Source organism: Copidosoma floridanum, unplaced genomic scaffold (genome assembly GCF_036245765.1).
Source record: "Copidosoma floridanum isolate Cflo_tuat_1 unplaced genomic scaffold, Cflo_Japanese_pri ptg000030l, whole genome shotgun sequence".
Lineage (NCBI taxonomy): Eukaryota > Metazoa > Arthropoda > Insecta > Hymenoptera > Encyrtidae > Copidosoma > Copidosoma floridanum.
Genome location: NW_028321907.1, coordinates 32,642,111 through 32,669,075, shown reverse-complemented (window position 1 = coordinate 32,669,075; position 26,965 = coordinate 32,642,111). Strand labels below are relative to the sequence as shown.

The window sequence follows — 26,965 nt, the reverse complement described above, 5'->3', positions numbered from 1 at the left end:
TGTTTGAATTTGTACATTTTCTAGCAAGCTGCAGAAGAAAAACTAAGGCTTTGCAAGGAATCACTCGCCCAGCTATTGGAATGGATTTCTGAAAGAGAGAATACATTAGCTCATCAAGCTATTGTTAATGAAGATATTGACGAGCTTAGTAATCAGATCCGCAGTCTAGAGGTATATTTTATTTATTTATTATTGTTGTGATAATGATGATGCCTGTTTTAAATTTTATGATTCTATTTATTATTATAGTTATAATTTTATTTAATCAGCATCACTATGCATCAGTTATGTTAGTATTATTAATATTATAATGATTAGCGAGTTTCTAATTATTTTCATCCTGCTTATTGTTATTATTTTTATTATTGATTTCATAATATTATTCTTTTTAAGATAGATAAGGGCAAGGACAGATGATGTATTAATAAATTACTCTAGGAACTACACAGATAAAGCTAAACGCTAAAAGCAGTTAAGCAATTTTTTAAGGTGGTTCGACAACGGGTTTGCTTACAGTACTAGTAATTCATGCGTACATTTATATATATATATATATATATATATATATATATATATATATATCGAGACCTTGCGCTCTTATTATGCGCCGAGTCAAGAAATGTAACGTATGCTATGCTGTATAACTACATAGGTGAAAACTTTCTTGTCTCCTAAGCTGATCAGGTGGCACATCAATAAAGAGTCAACATTTGTATTAAATATCTTAGTAAAATCCGCGATAACCCCTAACTTCTTAAGTACGAAGACAAAGCTTACAATCTTAGCTATAAATCTGTCATTTTTATTTTACTGTCGTTAGCGTTTTTACAGTTATATTTATGTGGTTGTTGCAAAAATCCATTACGATTCTAATGTCAACTGCCCTTTATGTATAATTTTTGCAGAGTTCTTACGCTAAGTTCTTTATACCAAGTAGGCTTGAAATTTTGAGTGTAGGTACATTAGGACTTGAATAAAAACCTTATAAAATTTTATCCAGTTCGTAAGTTATTTATGTTTACTGACGAACTACCTGAATAAATTTATAACAATCTTTTCTGGCTCGCCTAATTTGAAAAAAATAAAATGTAATACATTCTGGTTTCAGTACGCAAAACAAATTAAGGTACACATTCGAGGTCTTACAGTTCAACATGAAATAAAAATTACATACATTTTTATTGAAAATAGTGGGTTTGTAGGAAAAAAAATGTTAACATAAATTCGAACATTCAAAATACTACTGTGCAAAAAGATTAGGGACTGATATAATACTTATAATGATATCAGTACTAGTACTGACATGTACACAACTTTCGTTATTGTAATTAGTTTATTATTGTTTTATATACCGAACCAATTATCTAAGTATTTTTTCTACGATTATGATTGTTTGTGTGTTGAGTGAAATAAATGTCACCTTTTTTAATCATTCTTGTATAATTGTTAAAAAAGTCATAACTAAATCCTTTAACTTTTTGTCAAGAGTGCAAAAAATTAAAAAACTGAGAAGTACAATAAATTCAAATTCCTTTGCTATTTTGATTTTGGATGGTTTTCTGTTATATACTGTTATTATAATTTTGTCAATCATGAACTAACAGATTTATTTAGAGCTTCTTTTTCCTCTTAATCTAATGTGCAGGATCTTTTTCACTTCTAAAATATTTCAAGAATTTGCAAATCTTTTAATTTTAATTATATATACTACACAAAATAAAACACAAATATTAATTTTTAGCAAGACTAGGTAAACAACTTGAAAAGTAAGTCATTTACAGACAAGAACATTGATTATAATTACAATTTAAAAAACCTACACGTATATGTGATACTCCAAAATTCAATGTGTTTGTTAGAAATATTTTAAACTATTGCAAGAAAGTATTTGTCCACAAACTGCAACAATTATTTACATTTTATTCGTTGAATACTGATTGTAAAGATATATAAGTAAATACTAGGAAGACATCTAAGAGTATAAATATCTCGTTCTTAGAAACTTCGAGCTGCTTTATATAGTTTGAAAAGTTAGTGTTATTATTTATGTGTAAAATCAAAGTTTCAAAACATGTTTTTAAACAATGTACTTCTATTCGAGGTAAAAAGTGAGCTGCAGAGCAAGTAGAGAAAATAATAGACGAGACACAGAGACAGAATCTGTTGATTTTTAGGAAGTTCGTAGCATCTAGGAGGTTGATTGTTATAAGATTGACGATTTATGATTTGATTAAGTTTTGTAACAATTTTACATACTTGTGACTGCAAATTGATTGAAGGATTTTAACATTGACACGTATAGAAGTATCTCTTAGTAATTTATTAATTTAACTAATATGTACAGTACTATTTAAAAATTTAATCACGTTTTCTTCATGAGACTGCTTGGTGATGAAATTATTGTTTATATTAAGAAAGAACTTTGCAGTTCTTGAATCTTTATTGTTTTATTTATTTTATTACATCTAGCTGGGTATGAAACATAAAATTTTGATAAGTATATTGTTTACTGTTTCAAGTGATAAACCATATCTAGCTCAGTGCTAGGATAAGACTTGAAAAGCTTTGGAAGAAACTAAAAAAATAAACGTAAAAATGACGAGGTTATAACATAACACATAAGTTCACATGATAACATTTTTTATTTCGATGGTGTAAATATTTCAGATATAGGAAATAATTATTGGAAAAAAAACTTTTTTAAATGTTACGCATTTCTTGTACTAAAATTACTATCAGTTGTAAAAATATACTTTGCAATGCATAGTTTTATTTTCGATGGTAAATTACATTCCTTTAGATTCTTATACTTACACTTTACGGCGTATATTGTTTTAATAAGTTGCGTATATTGTTTTTCTTACCAAGAACGAAAAGTGAAACACTTCACCTGTGAGCACTTTGCGTCTGATAAAAGTATTTTAGGCCCATAAAGCCGAAATAGTAATTTTTGTACCTCGTGTTGCATGTTGCTAAGACAAGCACCAGGCTCGAGGAAAATGTGAAGTAGGGTCCGAAATACTCCTTGTGATTGCTCCTGTTGGATGCGCACCATCTGTGAATTCTATTTTTTTCAACTAAAGTCGCAATAAACGTCCAAAAAACGCCCTTAGTAAGAAAATGTGTTTTTTCCAACTAATATTATTTGCATACGTATTACTATCAAGGATATTACATACGTATTACTATCAAGGATATTACATACTAAAGAAATAAATTGATTTAGAGCCCAATAGCAACTTACAAAGTTTAATAGCAATAAGAACATTAAGTTAAATAGCGCGTTATTTTGTGAAACAATACATAGATATACTCGTGTTTTAATATCTACTGTCAGAGCTTAAGAGTTTTCCGTTATTGGCTGCTCATCGTTGTTAAGATCGCAGTTGTTAATTTATACAAGGTGTGCTTAAAAAGTTCAGTGACTTTGTATTTTTAAGAAAAAATATTCATTTATCCATCAATACTTATGTTGTTCTCTTCAAAGTAATCTCCCTCGGATACAATGCACTTATACCAATGCTCATTCCAATCCTCAAAACACTTTTTAAAAGCACTTTTCGGTATAGCATTGAGCTTTTCCCGTAAAGCAGCCTTTAACTCCTAAGTTTTTTAAAATCTTCGTTTTTTTATAGGTCACTTCAGGTTTAAGAATAAGAAAAAGTTGCACAGAGCCAAATCTGGCGAGTATTGTGGCTGAGGCATGAATGTGGTGCTATTCTTAGCCAAAAAATTTTTCAGAAGCAAAGATGAGTAAGGGAATCATCGCAATTCAAAAGCCATGAATTTTTTTCCACAATTTCGGACGTTTTCCTTATATTGCTTGTCACTGTCAACAGTTTAAGTGTTTTGAAACTGTCAATTTCATTTTTTACACAAAATTTGATGCAAATTCTTTGATACAATTTTTTCGGTGGCAAAGCATTGCCGAGCATGCAAAACACTGTAAACCGTTATGCCTCTTACAAACAAACTAAACACACTGTAGTGCTGAAACTGTAAACATATGTTTGTGACGAGTGTACCAATATGAAAAATAAAAAAAATAGATAATTAAATGCACGTTTTCCGCGTTATTTACGGTAGAATCTCCAAGTACCGTACTAGTCAAATTACTGCGCGAGTTCGAGTTTGACTTCGGCAGCAGTGTCGATAATGCAAACGACGTGTGTACCCGCATCAGTGCGTAAACACGTACGTCTGCTAATGTGACAGGGTAGTTATTTTTTAGTAGTAATTTTACTGTTCGTTATTTTTGTCAGTAAAGTATTTTTGAAATAATGAATGAACATCAAAAAGATTCTGCAAACAAACTATCCAGGCACTCGTTACGTCAAATTCTCATCGATGCCTATAATAAGGATATACAATGTGGAATCAAAATTTTACTATCAACGAGCATTAATCGTAAAGTATGAGCAACGTCTTCCCTTGATGTTGTTAATATTATAAATAATACAATAAAAAATGTAATTACTAGTTTGTAACATTTACTCATTCATTATAATTTAACAAACATTAATGTGATTTAAAGCTGTGTTCATGATATTGTACAAAAAAAATTTTCTTAAATAAAATTTAATTATAGTATTAATTTATTACTGATATTCATTATTTATTATTAATTTTGTACTAATATTCATTCATATTTACTATTTATTAACCAATATTTTATGTTTCGCTCACAAAAAACAAACAAAAAATTGACACCACAAACATTTTCGTTACTACTCGCATTTAAAAAACTGCGCGCTAACATATACCAATATGGCGGCTTCCCCGACTTCCTCTCGTTATTACAAAACCAGTATTTACGTTTATTTTTGTTAAATATCTCGAGAAATTGGCCGTCAACCCATATTGTGCTCAACGCGATCCGAAAGAAGAGGATTTTCTCTACAAGTTCCTGATACTCACTTTACTCAGATTTTTGTTTTTTATTCGTAATATGTGATTATGTCACTTTTTTCTCGTTTTTTTGTATGCGCCTGTATAAAACATTCGAACTTTGAGCTTTAATATCTCGAGATTTTGTCCGTCATCGGGCATAACTGAAGGTACCATTGGATTCAGCGGGTCTTCATCTTTTTAATTACATAAGTCTTGTACCCCAGATTTAGGCGGAGGTCCTACCTTAAAAAGTCACCTTACTTTTTAAATACACCTCGTACATCACTATGTAAGAATCCAGGTATTTATAACGATGCAATATTGCCACGCAGTCCTGTTAAAATTTTATGTTATTGTGTTACAAGACTTAGTGCTATAAAATTTGGTTTGTTATACAAATTATCTTATAATAATCTTAAGTAATTTTACCGTGAATATTTTCTGTTTAAGTTATTCTTGACTTATAAGCCTAGCTTTTGTATTATATTTATAATTTCAAATACAATACATAAAGCTTTTCTGTTTCCGAAATACTATTTATTTTATAGGAAAATATGTATGATCTTTTGTTTGCGTTGAAGATAATCGCCTAAGGATCATTGGGAAAGTAAAAAAAATTATGATTATATTTATGAGGTTAACCAATATCTTTATATGGTGCCTCATCTATACTTATGTACGATGTTATATTTTTATTACATTTTTTTTATTTGATCCAGGAATTCTTCATTGAAAATAAAAACAAGTTATGACCTCTCTTTCTTTAAGTATAACTCTGATTAGTTGGTGGTAGTTAAAAAAATGGCTAAGAATTTTATCTGTCCCAGGGAAACTCCAAGATGAGGAACCAACACACAATGAATGTCAGTGATGATATGTTGGAGGGCAGGTACGTTGCCCAGTGTAAAAGAGCGGAATCAGTCGGGTTGCCAATTTTATGAATAAAATTATCTCAAAATAGCTTTTATCAAAATTTAAATGACCTTATCGAATAATCTATAAATCCCTGCAATATCTACAGTGGTTATGTTCGATTATTGTTTTATTAATTTGTTTCTTCTTTGAAAAGTAAATTAGACTAATTCTTTTTTTTATTCCAAGAAAATTTATTCACATCTCTTTGGGCAAATATAAAACCTAACTTTTTTTTATGTACGTCAACTTCGTAGCAAATTGTAAACTAAAGCTAGATAAGATTAGATGCAAATTTTTAAATGAATCGGAATGTAAAAAATAAATGACAACCTAATAAAATATCTTATTAACTTAACTTTAAGTTTTTAAACAGATTTCAAAGTTTTAGGACTCGCAATCACCTGTGAAGGGGTAGGCTCAAATAAATAAGTACACTTAATTTTTCAATTTGTTAAATTTATTTCATTTTATTGTATCAAGGAAATTGTTTTTTAATCGTTGTATTTATTTCTTCAATTGGTGCGGATTCTTTACAAAACTTTGACTAAAAAACAAGTTGATTTTTCATCTTAAATAAAATTTAACAGATGTGCTTAGGCATAAACTACATTTTTAATTTTAATTTTGATCTTCTCACACTGATTCTCAATAGTTTTTGTGTATTTGATAATTTTAATTTCAAAATTTTCCCGCAATGGGACTTTTCTGCGAACACTTAGTTAATTAACACATATACGCAGCGTTAGTACTGGGCTCTAGATCTATACTGAAGTGTCACGTAGGGTTAGATTATCCGCGGGGCCCTCAAGTATCTTGAGCACAGCTCAAGCAATTGACCCAGGTACTTCGCCTGAACAACGTTGTCGCTATCCCTAGTACCTCGACTACTGGGGGTACGTCGTCACCACGCTCTAAGCAATGGAGCACTGAAAGTCCAAGTAGACACCAGTTTGTATTAGTAATACCAGTGCGCATGTGCAATAAAAGTTGCAACAGTACAACATACGTGAATGCGAATAATGCTTCATTCTATATACTAGTAATTGAAAAGTAATTTTAATAAACTGAAAATAAAACGATGTAGTTATAAAATAATAACTACTTAAATATAATTAACTCTGTGAGGAGCATTTACTTACTATTCTACAGCATTTACAACAAACAATACATACACTGTTTCCTTTTATTCAGCTGATTAAAAAAATTTCGTATGATTCTTTTGTTGGTGGTAACTCGTGGTTTATTGTTCACATTTTCCCCTAATAGGAATGTCAAACCGTCTAATCTTCTAGTTTCAATTGCTTTGAGGAGTATTGTTTGATCAATACCAGCCTTAAAAATTTGTTTTCATAGCTGGTTTTATATTCGTTAAATCTCTCATTGAGTTTTTATTCTCTTTGATTTTTCATAGTCTAGCTTTTGTATTTAATGTAAATTCAATTCTTTTTGTATTTTTCACACTTTCAGGTGTGTTAACACAAATCTTATGAGTAAGCTTTTGTAAGACTAAAACATCATTTAACGCATTGTGTGCATTTATAATATCACTTTTATCCAAAAAGTCATTGGCTAAATTGACAGATTCCAATCCAGTACAAGTGTAGGTATATAACAGCAGAATAGACAAGATGCGGTGTTGTCAGTTTCATAGTGGCAGGGTCGTCAACTTTACACATGGTACCTCGGGAAAACTAATACATTTTCTATTATTAATTTCCCCAATAAATTTTCAGCTTATTATTGCTATTCCGTCAATACATATGTATAATCAATATAAAAGGTATATTGTGAATTAAATTGTAATAAAGGATGCTCCCTTACAAAGTTTAATAAAAAGTTAGTGCCAAGCTAGTTACAAAAAGTTAAGTTTAATTATCTGAGAATCCTGGTTGTACGGTATTTATTTTAAAGTTCATAGTGATTTTGTAAAATGTGCTTTTTTAGTTATCTTCAATTTACAACAATGATCAAGAAAAATTCTTATTAGTTGAACAACTATTCGTATTTAAATTTGATTTGTGAAAAGATTATTAAGGAAGTTGTAATGAAATAGTCTCTGCTATCAAAACAATCATTTCTATTTTTGATAACTGGGAGAGTAAAAAGAAAATTTCTTTCTAATTTTATTTAAGATATTAATTTATTTTTAAATAAATTATTTATGTCGAACGAATAATAGTACGTTTTTCCTACTGTTTCCAAACTTTTTTTTGATTATTGAAGCTCCTCTTATTTTTGGGCTGCGACTCTTAGAATGCTTTTTTAATATAATTAAAGTCTAAGATAAATTTAAAAATTCAATAATTAGTTTTTGTTTTAGAAATTACTGCATTGAAACTATTTAGGACCACGGAAAAATAGTTCTTCATGAGAAGAAAAAAAAAATTTATATTTTTCATGAAAACTATTTTTCTACTTTCTTAGGAGCATCTTTGAACTAGAATTTTTTTTTTTTATACATACATTCATATTAGTTAAAGAGAATTTTTGAGTTATCTCTATGTAGAACATATTGAGTAAATCATTAGTTTATAGAATACAACTCTTTTGGGGTTATCATTTTGTTCTGTGTTACTTTTGTTTGTATTCAAACATTTTATAATCCAGAACATTTTCCCTGGATTCAAATTTTTTGAACATTACCAAAAGGTTTTATTGTTTGTTGATAAAAAGAATTTTTCTTTAAATAATTTTTCTACTTGTTTTCAATTCTACTATCATTTCCATCTTCTGTTATGAAATACCATGCAAGAAATTCTTAATAACAACTTATTTGTATCCCAATCAAAAGATAATCGTTATCTTTTAACAGTTTATTATCTTCCAAGTTCATTTACTGATGTTATACTAAAGGAGACTTAGTTGTAAATACTATTATGTCAACCATATCTTTTGCTCTCTCATAAAGAAATCTTTATTATTGGCATCACGTATTGAGATTCCATAACATAAATGTGTTTTATAAAGTTAGGAATTAAAATAATGTACTGAGATTAAGGTGTCTGTCTATGTTTTTGCTAGTCCTTGTGATTGTTTTTATCAGTATGGTGTGTGTGTGCGTGTTTGTGTGTGTGTGTTATCAGTCATATCTCAGGATCTTCTTGACTTATTTAAATAAAACTTAGCTCATGCTTTTTTTTTCTTTTTAGATACCTATTACCGCTCCAAAAATTTTTATTGTTTTTTTTTTCTTATTCATAATTAAAATATACTTTCGTAAACGTGTTCAGTGCTGCAGAGTTAACTAGCCATTCTATATCCGTGACCTTAAAAAAATATGTAATAAAAGTTAATTTTTCATACTACTTTCCCTTCGCCCTGCCGTGCCCTGTTTAACTCCACCCCGCCGAGCCACACTTAGAAGATCACTAGGCCACACTATTACCTTACATCTTAGCACCAAAGCACATACCTAAAAAAAGTTTTTACTGTTATTAAATTCGATTTTTTTAGTATTCACCCCACTCTTATATATATATATATATATGTATATAAAAGAGCGCGTGGTGGCTCAGTCAGCTAGGTCGTGGATTGGCACGCGGGAGAACGTGGTTCGATTCCCGGCCATAGTGTGACTTTTTCAGGCAAGTACCTCTGTGATTTTTCACATGTGCTTTTTCACCACGCAATGCTCCTCGTGGAGGGTTTAGGCGACCTTCTCGCAGCATAATTGCCTAATTTTCCCCTACCCCCCTCCCAATAATGGGAGGCCTCCCCATCCCTCTTCACTTTCTTCTCCCAAGTGCTAAGTGCACTTAGTAGTGCCCCTATAGGAGCCGGACGTAAAGCACTATAATATAAAAAAAAAATGTATGCACATTAAAAAAAAAAAAAACTTCCTACAAGACTTGAACCAGCGACCATCTGCGCATAAGCCTAGTACCCACTCTGCCAAGATCGCTCTTGTTATCAAAAATCCTCTTACTTTTTTTTATACTGAGTTTTCTACGACTTACTTTTAATTTTAATACTCAGTCACTTTTGTTAATTAAACTGGTTTAATTGTAAATTATATTTGTTAATCAATTATTCATTTGGTAATGGTAGTTTTTGTACCAAGCTGCGCATGTCTCCAGTATGGTGTGAGATAACAGGTGGTCCCGTGTAGGCATAATTTTTGTGAAATATTTGTGCTGTTTTATCCAAGATCCAGCAGATGGTAAATGAGAGTCTCATACTATATAAAGTTATAGTATACTACAAGTGTTGGTGAACACCCCTTAAATAACCTTGCTGTATAATGTTTACAGACTTTTGACATTTTTTGATGCACTTAAAAATATTGAGCCACTTTTACAGTCTTTTACACGAAATTTTTCGCTACTTTCAAGCAATTTACATTGAAATCAATCAATACAAGTTTTAATATAATTTTACAATTGTATTTATTACTATTTTTCTCTTTTTTGAAGTATTTACTGGCTACAGGTGCTCGTCTGCTCAGTGTTCATTTTCTATGCAACACCTGGTGCGAAAAAGCGGAAATGACACAAAATGCTTACAATAATTTACTATGAGTAGTATGAACAATGAAACCACCTGTTATATCTTACACGTGGTCTTCAAAGCAAGCACTCTCTGTGCTCCAGGAGCAAAACCTATTTTTTCTATCGAGGGCACACTTGATTCTCAAAAATGCCCGAGGTAAGAAAAATGATTTTCTTTTAACTTTACAATCATTGTTCTTAGTAACAGCTATTTTATGTATTTACGGATGTCAATTTGTGGATAAATAATTGTTTATTTAATTTTTCGTTTAATTTTTTAAAAAGTTTTGTCTTTTTCTATTATTGGTTATCTTATACAAGATTTCGTATATGAATGATTAAGTTTTCATTGCGTTTTAATAATTCAAAATTTTTTCATTCGTAAAAAAGTGATTTTCAAGCTACATTTACTGTTGTGTCAGTACTGTCTTATTGATAACAAAGTAGCACGACAGGATGGTAATTGTTTGGATTAGAATTAAAGGTTTATATTTTTTACTTTAGTTATCACAAGCCAATTGTGCCATTTTTATAGTATGATCTTAATAAATCTAATAAAGAGGTTGAACGCCTTGCAGAGTTAAAGTAAACTGTTTTCATGTATTCTTATTTTTTGATTCACAATCATTAACGATATGTAATTTTTTTTTGGGCAAGTACCTTTGTAAACTTTCACGTGTGTTTTTTCACCATGCAATGCTCCTTGAGGAAGGCTTAGGCGACTTCCTCGCAGCATAACTGCCTAATTTACCCCTACTTCCCTCCTAGTGATGAGAGGCATCCTGTCCCTCTTCCCTCTCTTCTTCAAAGTGCTAAGTGCCTAGAGTAGTGCCTCAAATTGGATTCGGACGTAAAGCACTATTATATAATTTAAAAAAACGTATATGTAGTTACATTATCATTATGTTTGTAACATCTTATTTTGATAAAATGTTAATCATCAATTTATAAAATTTAACGTGGAATTCACATTTTTTCATGAAAATGGTTTTTTAAATATTTTCTCAGCTTCCTTTTAGATAACTATTGTGGGTGTTCTATACGTGACTGATTGTAAGCTTGAGTGTCAGCGTACGTAACAAATGCAAGTTCGATATTAGAAGTTATGTCAGTGTAGGCAGTTGTTTTGACATAATTAGAAGGTTCGATGGAAGCGGTTACTCTCGTATAGTCAGCCTGGTAGTACGTTGTGCAAAGGCTATACTATGTACTTTTTTTTATCTAGATAATTTTTTTTTATAATTAGTAATTTATTAAATACAAAACAGTTACTGAAACCATACTTAATAAAGTATATATACTCTTTCCAACGATAACTGCACCACCCCCGTACACAATATCGTTTTCTACATGACAGAATCATACTTACATTATCTTCCATAAAATGTTGTCAGCCGAGAGTAATAAAGATACCTTTCAATGCACACTGGTCAAAAGGCCATTCCACATAGTATAGCAAAAAGCTTACTTTTTAAACTGTTTGGCAAGAAGTTTTCTTTTCAAATTCTTTAAAAAAAGTTACTTTACATATTTACAGGCAAGAAGGTTACTTTTTAAAAATAACTTTTGACACATTGAGTTGGTTACATTAATTATACTTTTAAATTTCGAACAGTCAACTTTTTGGAGTCAATTAATTATAATAAACGAAAGTTTTTTGTAAGTTAGGTTTATTTTTGTAATGGATTTTTAAATATGTAACTAGGTAAATTTTCATACACTCCAAGCACGGGCTTTTCGTTTGTACTGTAGAAGAAGTAGAAGAGTATGTTTTGAAGTTTCTAGGATTTTTCTAATTCAAAACTCGTAAACATTGTAAATGATCAAAAGTTGTTTATATCACGAGTTTCAAAGCTTTTTATCTTATTTTTGCTAACGTTATTTTCATGAAATGAAATGTATAAGAGTAATCGAAGAGCAAGTTATAAGACAACCACACGTCTTGAGCATCATTAAATATTTATTGTCACCGATAGTTTTGCTACCGGACTTGTTAACATTTGAGCTTTGCAACTGAATTTTTTTTTTTCGTGTAACCACAAACTTTTTTTTTATTGCTCGTGCATACTACTGTAGTATTAGGATCTTTTTTTTTATAAAAAGATATCCTCATGAAGTGTTAGTTCTCAATTCATTATGTATAGTATCAGTTCATTTTTATTTATTTTATATGTATAAGAAGCAGTTTTTTTAAAGCAGATATGTATTTACTTACGGGTGTTTTGTTAATCATAATATTTTGATATCAGTAGTCGAAGAGTCGAAGAAAACGATAACTATTTAGAACAATTAGAGTCGGCTAATAATATAAGTTTTTCTTACGGTTGTTATTCAAGTGAGTAAAACTATAAATATGTTTTGGAATTTTTTTAACAATTAACTAAGACTTGGTTTGTTTCAGCCACAGTAGCGCTCAATTTAAGGTGTTGTGTAATAACTTACAAAACTAGTTTCCAAACTTATGTATGAAATATTTCATTTAGATTTCAAAACTACTTTCTAATTGTTCTATAATTTCCAATTCAGTCATCGGAAGTACTCTAAAAAATAATGTATACACGCTACACGTACGGACGTGCGCGCCCGTGCTCGCGCGCGCGTGTGTGTGTGTGTGTTTACATATTAATACAATGTTTTATACAATCTTTATTTACAGAACCTTGGCAACTTGTAAATCATACAAGGCAGTAGAAGTACCTCACCAACATAATGACAGAAAAAGCATCAAGCTCAATCGATGCTGCTAGTACAGACTACACTCGTAAAAGTATCATTTTTTTCTAATACTTCCATCAAGAATGCGCATGCGTCTAAAAAAATATTTTGCACGTTGGAACTAAATGTTTTACAAATGATTTGAGCTCGTAATCATCCGTATGAAATAGTAAGAATTTGGAATCTTACATTTCCTCACCATAGGTATAAACTTCAAATGGTTTACCACAATTGCAACCAAACAGGATCGCTTAAAAGAAATTTTTTTTAAATATTTAACAGCGTGAAAAGCATCATAAATAGTGGACTTAGATTCCAGTAATAATTTCTAACAGTTAACATGAACATTCATTTCACTTTAAGTGCGTAGAATTGCCTCATTGTAAGAAAAGTTGTCGCCGAAAGTATTTGATTAATCATGATGGATGCAGCGTGTGTATATAAAGCAAATTAAAAAAATGTTAGTGCTCAGCGCCATAAACGAGCAGTAAAAAAAAAACTATTCATATTTTCATAAGCCTGAAAAAAATTTGTGTGACGTGTGTACAACTTTAGAGTACTTATCTGGAAATCAGAAAATTGCATCTTAAGAGGCATGCGATTTTTATAAAAAAAAAAAAAAAAACATCGCTTGACAGTTTCTAAATAAAGACCAACATCTATCCAGAAATGACCAACTGATCTGCGTAGCATCATTCGATTTATAGAGAATTTTATGTGTACCTGACTCTGAAGTACCCGTTATGTATAACAGAAGAAAAGTCTATGTATGCAACTTTACTGTAATTGACTTGGTCATTAAGCAAGTATACTTTTACGTTAGGAATAAAACTGTAGTTCAACAAAGTGTCAATAACATCGGCAGTTTCATGTGGTATTTTATTAATATCAAAGTTAAGTTGGAGATCCAAAATGTTTATTTCTACAGTGACAAGTGTAGAAGTCAGAACAAAAATATTTATATTCTCACTGTTTATTGTAAAATGGCTGTTTATTTCAAAGTTATTATTCGACATAAGTAAAAAGTTACAAAAAAAACTTTATTTCATTACGTATTAAAGTTAAGAAGTACAAAAAGTTCTGAACTTATATTTAATTAATATTTATTTCTAGGTATCTTTCCCGTTAAGGGAATCAAACTCTTCAAGACTCAAACTTTTTGTATACGAGTATAAGTAATACAGAAAATAATATATAGTAACCAATTTTAAGTGAACCAACTTCGAAGGGATATACCTTTACACTCTATGTTGAGATTGATCTTCTACTGGATTTTTTAAGCTACTTTTTTTATACAAGTTATTATCTTTATTTAAATTAAAATTAAAAAATTAAATTTTTGACATTTTTCCACGAGTATTTTCGCTAAAGTCACCTGTACGCAATATGAAAGACTGAATCAATATTCATCAGATTAAAGAGTAACCGTTATAATTTGATAAGGCGTATTAAAGTGATGATCGTTTGAAAAAGTTATTCTCTCGCTACATTTTGTTTCAGTCAAGTGAAATGTTATTTCAACTCTAAGCGCAGGGACTATTGATATAAATTGGCAGATACTCCAGGTTAGTTAGCTAGTTACTTTCCATGATCTATACCTGCTCTTTATTTTTCAAACAACAGATTTTGATTTTGCCGCATCCACACCTTTTGAATAATAAACAGGGTGGTAATGATACGCATAAAGAGGTCTTTGCTTATGTGAAACAGGTAATCATAGCAAATAACAGGTTATACCAGCAAGATAAACAATGTTCCATAACAGAGTCGAATAATTAGGATGAACCACCTAAAACGTTTATTTTACAAGCACTATAAATACATTATCAAGTTACAGTTTAACTATTGCAAGTACTTGTTGGGCAAACGGTGGACACCTAAACAACTCGAAAACAGCTTTTTTACAGGACTTGCGTCGGACTTAAGTGAAGAAGCAACTTTTAATGATCGCTCATGCTAGGCTAAGTCGAAAGTTTAGTACTTGGGCGGCACTTGAGCAGTAATGAGATTCCATTTTACGGGATTATGTAGGAACTTCAGTGGTAGTTCTGCAGAAACGGTATTGTTTCAAAGTGGTACTAGGAAATTAATGCAGCGTTAATTAGGCAACGTATAAATGTTGCCGAACTTTGAAGAAACTTTGATGTAATTTTAGCGGTAATCGACGGTTCATCTGAACAATTGAGGATTAGTAAAGTGGTATTTCTAGGGACGTTTGCGCTACTTGGGAAATTCGTTAGTATTATTTACACGGAACCTGTGCAGTATTTTAGTTCTATTTTAGCCGTACTTCTATAGCACCAGGACATCAGTTGTACGGTACGTGTGACACTTCAGCGGTAATTAGTGGTTCCTTACAGCACTTGAAAAGTACTGATGCAGCCCATGTACGGCTATTGAGCAGTACTTGGGCAGTACTTGGAATGCACTTTGACTGTACTTCAGCAGCACTGAAGCATTGCTTATACAACATATTTTCAGGCTTGTTTCGAGACTTGTTATGATACTTGTTTAGAGACTTGTCTTGAGACTTATTCTTGGATCCGTTTTAAGACCTAGTTTGAGACTTGTTAATAGGCCGGTTTGTAGACTTGTTGTGAGATCTGTTTGTTTATTCATTAATTGTTGGATTTGTTTCAGCAGTCGTCTTGTTCTTATTTATTACACTGATTAAGCAGCGAAGCAACGTCGGTTACAATGTACTTGTGCTACTACTATGCTTAAATGCTAGTATCAGCTTTGTTGTTCTGAAGTCAGGCAATGTCAGGAACTTCTACAGGGGGTTGCCAATTCATATTGAGTTAACCGTGAAATATACGTACTTAAGGCATTTGCTACCGAATAGACTATAGTCAATGCTTCCATAGTATGTAAATAGTGCAACTATACTTTTACTATGGTAATATACCAGCAGCAACTATACTTTTTTGCAGGTGCTGTTTTGCTGGTTTTTTAGTGCAGTTAGAATGTACTCAGCCAATATCCGTTTTGTAATATAGCGTGCTTTTGCGAGTACATGACGTTTCAATAGCAGTGTCATCTTTGTGATTATTATTTCTCGATTTGATATGATTTATAGTTTTTATTGATTTTACTTATAATGATTTTCAAATAAGTATCTCTCACGATTATAGTTTAGGCGTGAAAATATTGGTTTTTGTTTAATTTATGTAGATTTAATAGTAGAATGCTTTCTAGTTCGGGATAGGCTTTATTTACGAACCAAGAAGCTTACGGCACAAGTTAAAGGGCGTACTGGTCGTACTTTGCGGCGTTGTGACGTAATGTACTATTTTAGCATGAGAATTCAAAATGAAGCGCTAAACATGCAATTTTAAGGTTATATGGCAGAAAGTGTTTGTTCATTATACTTGCTTACTTCCATGTTTTTTTATAATTTTTTTTACGTCTACTAACATATTTGTCATTTTAAGTGTGAAATGTATTAACAGCAGTATATATCGTTAAGTAGTGTTATTGATATGGGGGTGGGGGGGGGGATTGATGAGGGAGACGAGACGGATGCAGCCGTCTTGCCAACGTCGTCTTTGACTAGGCTATGGAGCTAGGAAACCTTAGTCGACACGTGTCGCAATCAAAACAGGCCCTCTTATCTTTTTTTTGACACCACCAGCTAGCTGTGTTTGGGCACCTCGTGTGCTGCGGACTCTTAATATGGGGACACACGTTTTTCAAACATACGCTGAAACTACCTTATCTGTACAGGGAGAAAAATTGGGAGAGAGCGGATGCACATAAAAACACTTACCCACAATGAAATTTTGTTCGGACTCGGATGAAAAAAGTATATTATTCAATCTAGAGTATTAGAGAAAAGTGTGAAAGTGTGATATATGAAATCACGAATACGAAACAGTTCTGGACTTCATCGAAGATTTGAGGGTCGTCGCGATTTAGCTCGTTTGCAATAACGCACTACTAATAAAGTTAACCTCACCTCCCGAGATTAGACCGTTGACACAAACAGATCATGCGAACTACGTCGAGTTTTTCGAGGCCGCAGTCACTGTAAATTATTAAGCGCAGACTTACTTTTACGCGCTTGATACTTCTTCAAGTCGTCATGACTTGTATAACCTTTCTAGACAAGGGAGGAAACGAGAGGCGTTCCTATCGGCTATTTGTCTCTTTACTACCTTTGGTTACCAAGATCATCGACATAAGCCAGCACTGAGCACCTGTCTAGTACTTTGGACGAAAGGTTCCTCCCAAAGTAGAGACACGTGAGTCCCTTGGTTTTCTGCCTGCTTGTACCGATTTCAACAGAGGTATGTTAACGTGGCCCAAGTTAGGCTATCCGAACAGCCTTTTGCTCAGTGCAGTCACTCGACTTCTCCTCTTTCTCATGTCTATGTCTTTTCTCTCCTCTTAGCGAGCGTATAACGGTCACATAGTTACAACACATCGAATTCTGATACATGCTTAGATGATAATTAGTAGTGTTATTTCCAGAATCATAATGTGTGTGCTATAAGTAATGCTTTGTATAAACAAATAATCTGTAAGATGTGTGCGTAGGTGTATTTTAATGTTTGACGATCATAAATAATATTTTAATATTGATTTGTTTAACTGATTATTTTCTGACATCCTAAGTAGGTTCTAAAAAAAATTGAAGGCATGGATTGATATTTTAAATCAATTTACTTGACTTTTATGAACGGTATAACAGTGATTAAGTGTCAATATATCACGCAAGTCCATTTTTGTACAACCTTTTTTTGATACATTGAGTGCACCTATCACGAATCGAATTATTCAAGGGGATACACATGTGAAACGTTTTAGTTTTAGTCATCGCCTCATGATGCTTTTTAACATTGTAAAATAGCGCTTAGATTTCGCATTTTTCTTTTTAACACGTATAATGGCCAAGGTTTTAGTTAGAACTTTGCTACTTTATCAACTTTCATATGGGTTCTTCGATACTAGTAGTCGCATTTGACCTTGGCTATGGTCCTATTAATATGATTTTGATTTTGAACATTTAATTTAAGTATACCATAATTCATACAAATTACTTTAGCCATCAGAATGATAGATATCGACGTGTAGCTTGAAGGTTAAAAGTTCTATGGCGTTTCTCATACGTGTACAGTATCGATGACTTATTTATAAAAAAAGTAAATTAAAATTATAAAAAGAATAACAATATTTAACGTAGTATATCCAACTTTACTAGTTAAACACTCTTATATTGGCACGAGTTGTATGGGCCATCCTTCTTCCGGCATGAGCCACACATTGCGAGGAGCAGCTTGAGGTAGAAGTACTTGGATTTCGTTTTTGAAAAAATGATTGTACACTTTTTCAGTTAAATTACCATTGAAAAAGTGAGGGCCAATAATTCTTCAAGAACAGCGGCCTACACGTTTACTTTAAAGTGATGAAGATGTGTCTTATCCATCCAGCAAGGATTTCCATTAGACCAATAGCGTACGTTCTGTCAATTAATCGTACCTTTATTGGTAAACGTTACCTTGTCTGTAAATAGAATCCATACTGTATCAGCTATTGTTTTTAGAAGAATTAATCTAGTGAATCTAAGACGGTCTGGAAAATCATTGGTGGTCAGTCTTTGGTGATGCTGCACGTGATAAGGATGTTTCTCAAGATCCTTCGTAAGAACATGTCTAAGTAACTCACAGGCAGATATACCCTTTTTTACCTCTATTTCTATATCTCGCTGCTGTTGTCACAGTCTATAATTTAGATGATTGTGATCCATTCGTATGAGTATGAAATGCTATGAATGTGTGTGTGTGTGTAAGAAAGACACCAGCGATGGATTGTAGAGTGATGGGTCAAACAAGCGCTGTCTGCGATACTGATTACACGTACATTATAGTTACGCCTCGAGCATGTCTCCGATTTCCTCGCTTGCTTATGTATTCTACCTTTTCGCCACTATGCAGTTCTGTATTTATTGAAATATAACAATTGGCGACGAGGATTTTAAACTGTGAACGCGCGTGAAAAGCTAATGTTGGATGAAGATATGACGGAGGTAGAACAGGTACCTAGAGAATGGTTATGAATTTGTTTAGAAAGTGTGGTTGTTAATTTTTGTGGTAAAGACTTTACGGACAGACTACGACGTAAGTTTTAAAAATATTTTAAATCTTTTGAGAAAAAAAAGTGCAAAGTGTTGAGACAGTTACTAGTAAAGATTTACCTAACAAAATGGCAACAATAGTGTTACGTCGGCGCAATGTATTATTTGAGCCTAAGCTTTCGCTCAATAGCTCTTGATTCACACTGGGCGCGTAGGTGGGACGCGGAGTTAAAAGAGTAATTCAGCTTAAAGACGCGTTACTCAAAAAGGGGTACAATTGCTTTCACGCGACTAAGACTGACTGCTGTGCAATATTCCAATATTGCGGCTTTCTTTTGTCAAGAGCGGTGTATACCTCGTTCACGATCTAAAAACAGTTAACACCGTCACGAGTAAGAATATCGTATGTAATTTGACCTTGACACACTAATATCCCGGTAGGCATTTGCCTTAACTCGATCGTTCGTTGTTATTCTGATAGTATTATTACCACGGAGGGCAATGGATTGTCCGTGGCTAATTTGCTATTACCGGTGACCGAAGGGTGCCAATACTGTGGCGAGTAATGGCGTTCGCGAAAAACACTTTATACTGGAGATTAATTTGCTATTACCGGTGACCGAAGGGTGCCAATACTGTGGCGAGTAGTGGCGTTCGCGAAAAACACTTTATACTTCCCGGTGATCCGCGGGTATTCATATGGCATTCGCGCAAACAAAAAACTTTATACTTCCCGGTGATCCACGGGTGCCAATACTATAGCGAGTAATGGCGTTTGCGTAAACAAAAACACTTTATACTTCCCGGTGATCCACGTGTATTAATATGGCGTTCGCGCAAACGAAAACACTTTACACTTCCCGGTGATTCACGGGTACCAATACTAGGGCGAGTAATGGTATTCGCGCAAAAGGAAACACTTGTTTAAAAGAAATAATATGATATGTGGTCACTTACTTTTATTTAAACGTAAAAGTTGCTATACAGACGTTGAACCAGCGTGGATGTAAGTTGCTCTCGAAGAAGATCAAGTGGCAGTAGAGACGGACTCTGGTAACCAGTTGATCGTTCGAGGGTGGTAGCGAAATTTAACTGTGTCCTCGCTTCGCAGAAGACTGGGTTGTAGCAGAGTCGGGCTCTCACTACTCAGTCTACTTCGAAGGGTATCGTCGAATTTCGCGTGCCGAACTGAATTGCTTTACCTCGCTTCGCAGTAGACTGGGTTGTAGCAGAGGCAGACTCTTACTCCACTGTCCACTTTGAAGGGCTATCTTCGAGCCGAGTTGAGTCGAGTCAAACTCTGAACTACGAACTGCAAACTGATTTTCCTCTAGGCCTACGGGCCTTTTTATTGTGAGAAGCGGACCTTGGTCACGCGCTGGCTCAAAAAACGCAGGAAAACTTGCTGGGGGAAAATTTTGAAGAAAAGACAATAGCCGAAAATCTAATTGGCTAGAACTGCTCTAGTTTATCCACTCAGAAATTGGCACATCCCACATCCGGCTTGTTCTCCTCTGTGCGTCAAGAGAAGGGAAGGTGATTCACTTACTCATGCCCTATCTTTCTCTTTTACATCAAAAGTTGACAGAATTTCAATATATTTTAATCTTAACATTACGACCAGGTATTGTTAATATTTACTAATGCTACACATTGGTTGTTCGTTCAGCTAAGTTCATTGCAAAAAGAGCGGTAAAAATCGCTTAACAATTCGGTTGATGCTAGGGTGAACAAACGATCGGTGAGTTGTTAGTTAATACTACTACTTGAGCGCCAAAACGGTGGCTGCGGCCGTACTAACTTATAATTAGCGGTGGTATTTATAATAATAGTAATAACAATAATAATAATAATTACAATAATGATAAAAATAATAATAATAATAATAATAATAATAATAATCATAATAATGATAATAAGAATAGCAGTTGTTAGAATACTAGTGCTTTGCTTGTTGTGAGTTAACATAATTTGTTTTACCGGTAGTTTGAATGTTTATAATGTTACGAAAATAATGCGGAATTTTGGTATAATTTTGGTAAACATGTTTTTCTGCTGCTAGTAGTTGGAGAGGGAGTTGTCTCGTGGTACCCTGGGGAATCAGGACTCTGTTACCCCTATTGGAGGCAGGCATACGGACTCTCTCTCCGAGTCAAGAAAAAGGAAAGGGTTATTTTCCGTTTTTCCTTTACATTCGGGAAAAAGTGTTAGCAATCAACTAGATTACAAATTAGACTATTGCAGTATGTTTATGAAATTATTAATTCGATGAAAAAATGGTTACTCTGTAAATTATGAGTTGGCTAACTTGAATGGTAAAAATCGGATAGTTCTTTGAAGGTTACTAAAGTTGTGTACCAATATTGTTATAGTTAATATGTAATGCAGTTGTTTGCTAGTGGTGTAGTACGTACTGGTTGTTTGTGATGATTCTGGCTTGTAATAATATTTTCGCTTATTTCTATGCATTAATTCTAAGCTATCCTAATGTTTAACCTTATGATTATCTAACATTATATCTGCATTTAATATTTCAGTTTAACTGTTCCCAGTTAAACTTTTGTATCTATGGTTGTAGAAAAATATTTTATTTTGCATTTCCGGTCAGCGTGGGCTAGCGTGCATGTAAGTGAGTCATGCATGGTCGTAGTACCTCAGCTACGAGCATTCTTGTAGGTGATTCACCTCTTTGCAGATGCACATTGGGCCCTGCGTTTTGTATTTTAAAATTGGCACGGAAAGATTTAAAGCAAGAGGAAAAAAAATTAATGTGGATTCACCGATGTTACAATAGACTCAAAAATAAAATTGGAGTTTGGATTAGGCAAAGACAATTGGGAAACGTTCGTAGAACGTGTAGAACTGCACTTTACGGCCGTTAACGTAACGGATAGCAAAAAGGAGGTGGCCATTTTGTTGACTGGAGTGAGTGCTGATACGTTTAAGTAGGCAAGAAATTTGTGTCATCCAGAAAAACTTAAAGACAAAGAGTTCAATGATGTAGTAAAACCTTTGGACAGTCCATTTATGACCAAAGCCATCCCAATGTATGGAAAGGTGTAAGTTTTACGCGGCAAAACAAGCTGCCACAGAATCGTTGTCGGACTTTGTATCATATGTTTCTGATAGTAATTAATGCTTACAGTAAATAGCCAGAAATTTATGATATGAACAACAATATTCAAGCGGAAAATACCGTAGCGCGGTTTAAAGAAATTTTTTCACATTTTGGTTTACCAAACCACTTAGTAACTGACAACGGGCGTAAGTATACAAGTAATAACTTAGCTTTATTTTTTAAACGAATTGGTGTAAAACATTCGTTTCCAGCTCCTCATCACCCTGCTACCAATGAAGCTGCAGAAAATTCTAAGGGTGTATTTAAAAAAAAATGTTAATAAAATAATTAAATCAGGCAAAAAATTAGAGGATGCAATAGAAAAATTTATTTTTGATTACCGCAGTACATAACACTGTTCAACAGGAAGATCGCCCGCGTTTATGATGTTCAAACGAGAAATCAGAACAAAACTTGACTGTAAGAGTAAATGTAACTGATAAAATTGAAATCGTGCAGCTATAACAAACATTAAGTTGCGAAGGGTATCGTAATGTTAAGTTCGAGAAGGGAGAAAAAGCCTGGGTGAATGATGGTACTACTAATTCTAATAAAAAAGTTACTGCCACAGTCAAGGCTCACGTGTCACCTGTTAATTTTAAGATGGAGATTTGCCCAGGAAAAGTATGGAAAAGGCATATTGATCAAATGTATAAATATCGAAAGATAAGTGAGTTTGGCAATTGAAGCCACGAAAAATCTCAACCCGATATAACGGAGACCCGAAGAGCGTCTAAGCGTTTGGCTGAAAAGCGAAGCAGAACTTGAACTTGCATTCATTAAGGGGAGAAGAAATTGTGATGTGTTTGTATGCGTATGAAATGCTATTGATTTATGTGTGTGTTAGAAAGACCCCAGTGATGGATTGTAGAGTGATGGATCAGAAAAGTGCCGTCTGCGATACTGATCGCACGTACTTTATAGTTACGCCTCGACCATGTCTCCAATTTTCTCGCCTGCTTATATATTTTACCTGTTCGCCACTATTAAGTAATAAACTAATCATTGTTAATAGTATGGAGTTCTGTATTTATTTAAACATAACAAGGATGATGCCACAGACAATATTGTTCTGCTCTAAGATGCGCTTAACATCTAGTGATCAGTACTGTTATCTATGAGAGTGCTACGAATTTTCCAAATCATTACGCCTTTTGGCAACTCGCACCTATTAGTGTTATCAGCCTGAGACAAATAATTCACTCGCCAAACGCCGTTATACCACTATTGCTGCAAACGTATTCTTTATTGTCTAACCATTAGAAAAACGCTTTTACATAAAAGCTGATATTCAAAAGGGGTATTTAGCCGACAACTCTCAAACCATTTATTGCCATTACCATCTGAAATCATATTGTATAAATATAAATATCTAATAACCTACCTATGTTAACAGCAGCTTACTGTGCACTTCGAACCGGCTGTGCTCCAAACTGTTCTTCAGCTACTTAGATTAATACGTCTCTGACTGAACGTATTCATCCTCCTCTTAGAGCCTTAACATCTTCAAATTGTTAAAAACTTACACCAACCTCATTAAAGAACATAAGATGAACTTTAAAAAACTATGTTAGCTCATTCAATATGTTAAGTATTATCGAGTAGACATTTAGCTTTTACTGATAAGGTTTATTAAAATATAAATAAACTTATATAAGATATATAACTAGTAACATCTATTATATGTCATAAACATTAAAAGTGCGAGATGATGTGTAAATGTACTTTGTGCAGTAATACCGTTAAAACAAACTGAACATGGCCGTTGCCACGCCCACCTGCTCTCGTAAAGTTTCTCTTGGTACCAAGAGAGAGGATTTTGTAATCTTAGTTAATCTTTATTTCTGTTGTTAAATATAATAATTAAAGTGTTATTAAGTGTAATATTATTGATTCACTACCTTAAAATAAATTTATTTAACATGATAGCAGATCGTGGTTAGTATTGCTTTTTTTTGATTTTCACATGTTTCCTTGGCAGCCCGTGATAAGCAAAAATTACGCATCCAAGAAAAAGTGTCGACCCAACATTTGTAAAGTTGAAAGATAGTAATAATCCAACACTGATTGAAAATTAAGAAAAGAGTGTCGTGAAACTAATAAGGAAAGTACTTATTATAAAAAAAAACTTTAAAAGATTCGGATGAAAAAGAAGAAGATGCCAAAATAGCGGATCAAGTAAAAATTCCGGTGTTTAACGTAGTTGTTTCCTAAATCAAAAGTACCTAAAAAGATACGAAATCCTTCCAAAACTAGTATAAGCGTCGAGAAATATGTGTAAAAAATTTAAAACCGATTTACCACGACGTTATTATAATATCCTCGTCAAAAAATCACTCTTCTAACATTGGAGCAATGGTGCAAACACTACATAGCCACATTATTTCAAAAAGTGTAACTTACCACGTATCTATGAATAATTAAAAAACTACTGAAAACTACCTTAGCCAGTAAAGAAACACATACATTTTTTTGAGAACTTATTACCAGATAGTTAGAAAGTAATAATAATACTAAAAGTGCTCTTCGTTTGATTTTTAAAGATAACCTAGTAAGTATCGCGTACGGAGTAACGTTGCGGTGTCACATGAGTACAAGTAGATAGATATTTATGTTTATGTGCGTATAAGTGTACGCAAAGGCATTCACATTTCTCTCATATTTTGAATACGGGATGATATTTAAACATAACCTCAGTATTGTATACCTATATACACGATTGACCTATACATTGGGAAACAACTACCTTAATGGAGAAGATTTTAAGTGTTGGAAAACGAGAATGACGATGATTCTCCAATTAAAGAAATATGACGTAGTACCAACGAGAGCCATGACAAGGGCGGATAAAGAAGAAGAGTGAATTGAAAAGGACTTGAAGGTAATTGACATAATGAATAGTGGAATTTCAAAGGAATTGTTACAGTTCGTGAAAGACTAAGAAACAGCGTACGAAATAATAAAAAAATTCGATGAAATCTACATAAAGGAATCTACTGCACTGCAAATTTCTGTAAGAAACAAGTTGGAACATTAAAGTTAAAAGACTTTGAAAATTTAAGAGTATATTTTGCTGAGTTCAAAGTGATAATTAATGAATTAATAAGTGCTGGAGTAAATGTGACTAGAGGAGAAAAAAGAAGCTTCAGGATAAAAATTCTTATTAATGACTTAATCCATGTTGACAAAAAATCTGATCAAACAGTTGAGTACGTAAAAAGTGAAATAAAAATGTTTGAATTACAAAGAAAAAAAGATAGAAGCATAAATAGTTAAATGCATTTAAAACTAAAAGAAAAAAAGATGGAGCATATATCAAGAGCGGAAAATATGGACACTTTAAGGCACAATGAACGAGAACGAAGCAAAGCAATACATCATGGAAGCACAGCGGTGCGCAGCAGCAAAGAGGTGAGCTCCAACAACATCAACAACAACAACAACAACAACAACAACATTGTCAAGGAAGCGGCTGGCAGACAATTTTTTAAGGGCATCACAACAAAGATGGTAATGTGAGTAGTTTTAATGCCAGATTTGAAGAAATACCTTATGAGTTGCGTGTTGAAATAAATGTTTGTGGTAGTAAAATCAAATGTTTACTCGATAGTGGTTGCTCAGATCATGTTATAAGTAATAATTGATTTTTTATAGATCTGTCAAATTGAGAGAGCCTATAAATGTTAAAGTAGGCGATGGTCCATCTTAAAAAGCAATAAAAGTTGGTTAGATTAGGCAAAAGTTTAATGTTTATGGTCAAAATACAATAAAAATAATGAAAAATGTTATCTTTGTTAAAGATATTGACGTTTAAGTCCACTGCGCGAGGCTCTCAGGATTTGGAAAAAGCCAGGAAGGATAACAAGAAGGGAATAGCACTAAACACTTTGTAGAGAAATCAGAATTATTATTATTTTGATGAAACTGTTGTTATACCGTCTTTACAAGCTGTTGTTACAAATAAGTCTTTACTGGCTAGAGGCTAGCGATCAACTGAACTGGCCTGATGCGCAGCATCGAGGCTCGCGTATGCATAGTACATATATACGTGTACAGATGGTGCTATATATAAACTCTTATTCTAACACTCCCTTCAGTTTAATGTAGCGCTTATCCCTGGACAGTTATAAAGTAAGTAATATAAAAAGAATATATAAAAGGTATCAATGAGTCAGCCTCAATGTCGCAGTTCTTCAGATCTTTGGTGTCTGCTCACTGATGGTTGTTACCTAAAACAGAATTCAAACCATAAGGATTAGATTCTAATGATTAAACGAAATTCACTGTCGTGTAGTTCTAACAGTCATTTAGTAATTTTGCAGTCATTCTCTCATGCAATTGAATCGGTAAAGCTTTAGTTAAAGTGTCGGCAATCTGTTCTTTAGAGGCAATCCACTTGATTTCTATGAACCCATATTTAGCACATTCTTTCACATAATGTTCTCGCACTGATGACATGCGTCTAAGTTTAGTTCCTCCATAGGACTACTTGGCGCTGGCTTCGGCTGCTTTATTGTCACACCACACATTCATAGGATAAAGTGTGATATTTAGCACAGCTGTCAAAGTGTTTCTTCGAGCCATGAGTTCTTGACATGCCTCACTCATAGCTATATATTCAGCTTGGCAGGTTGATAACGAGACGTAAGTTTCTTTATGCGTTCTCCAAGATACAGAGTCGCCAAATAATTTTATGACGTATCCACTCGTCGTATGCGAATCCTTGCAATCTGCGAAACTTGCGTCCGAATAAGCTGTCATAAT

The 26,965-nt window shown here is 33.1% G+C and overlaps 1 protein-coding gene across 1 annotated transcript in view; it reads left to right on the top strand.

Annotated features, from left to right (window-relative positions):
- Positions 1-26,965, top strand: part of shot (dystonin-like protein short stop) — a 1,026,404-nt gene that overhangs the window by 491,006 nt on the left and 508,433 nt on the right. The window contains exon 12 of the mRNA XM_089596194.1: positions 25-171. Coding sequence (XP_089452320.1) covers positions 25-171 — 147 coding nt within the window. The remainder of the gene's footprint in view (positions 1-24; positions 172-26,965) is intronic.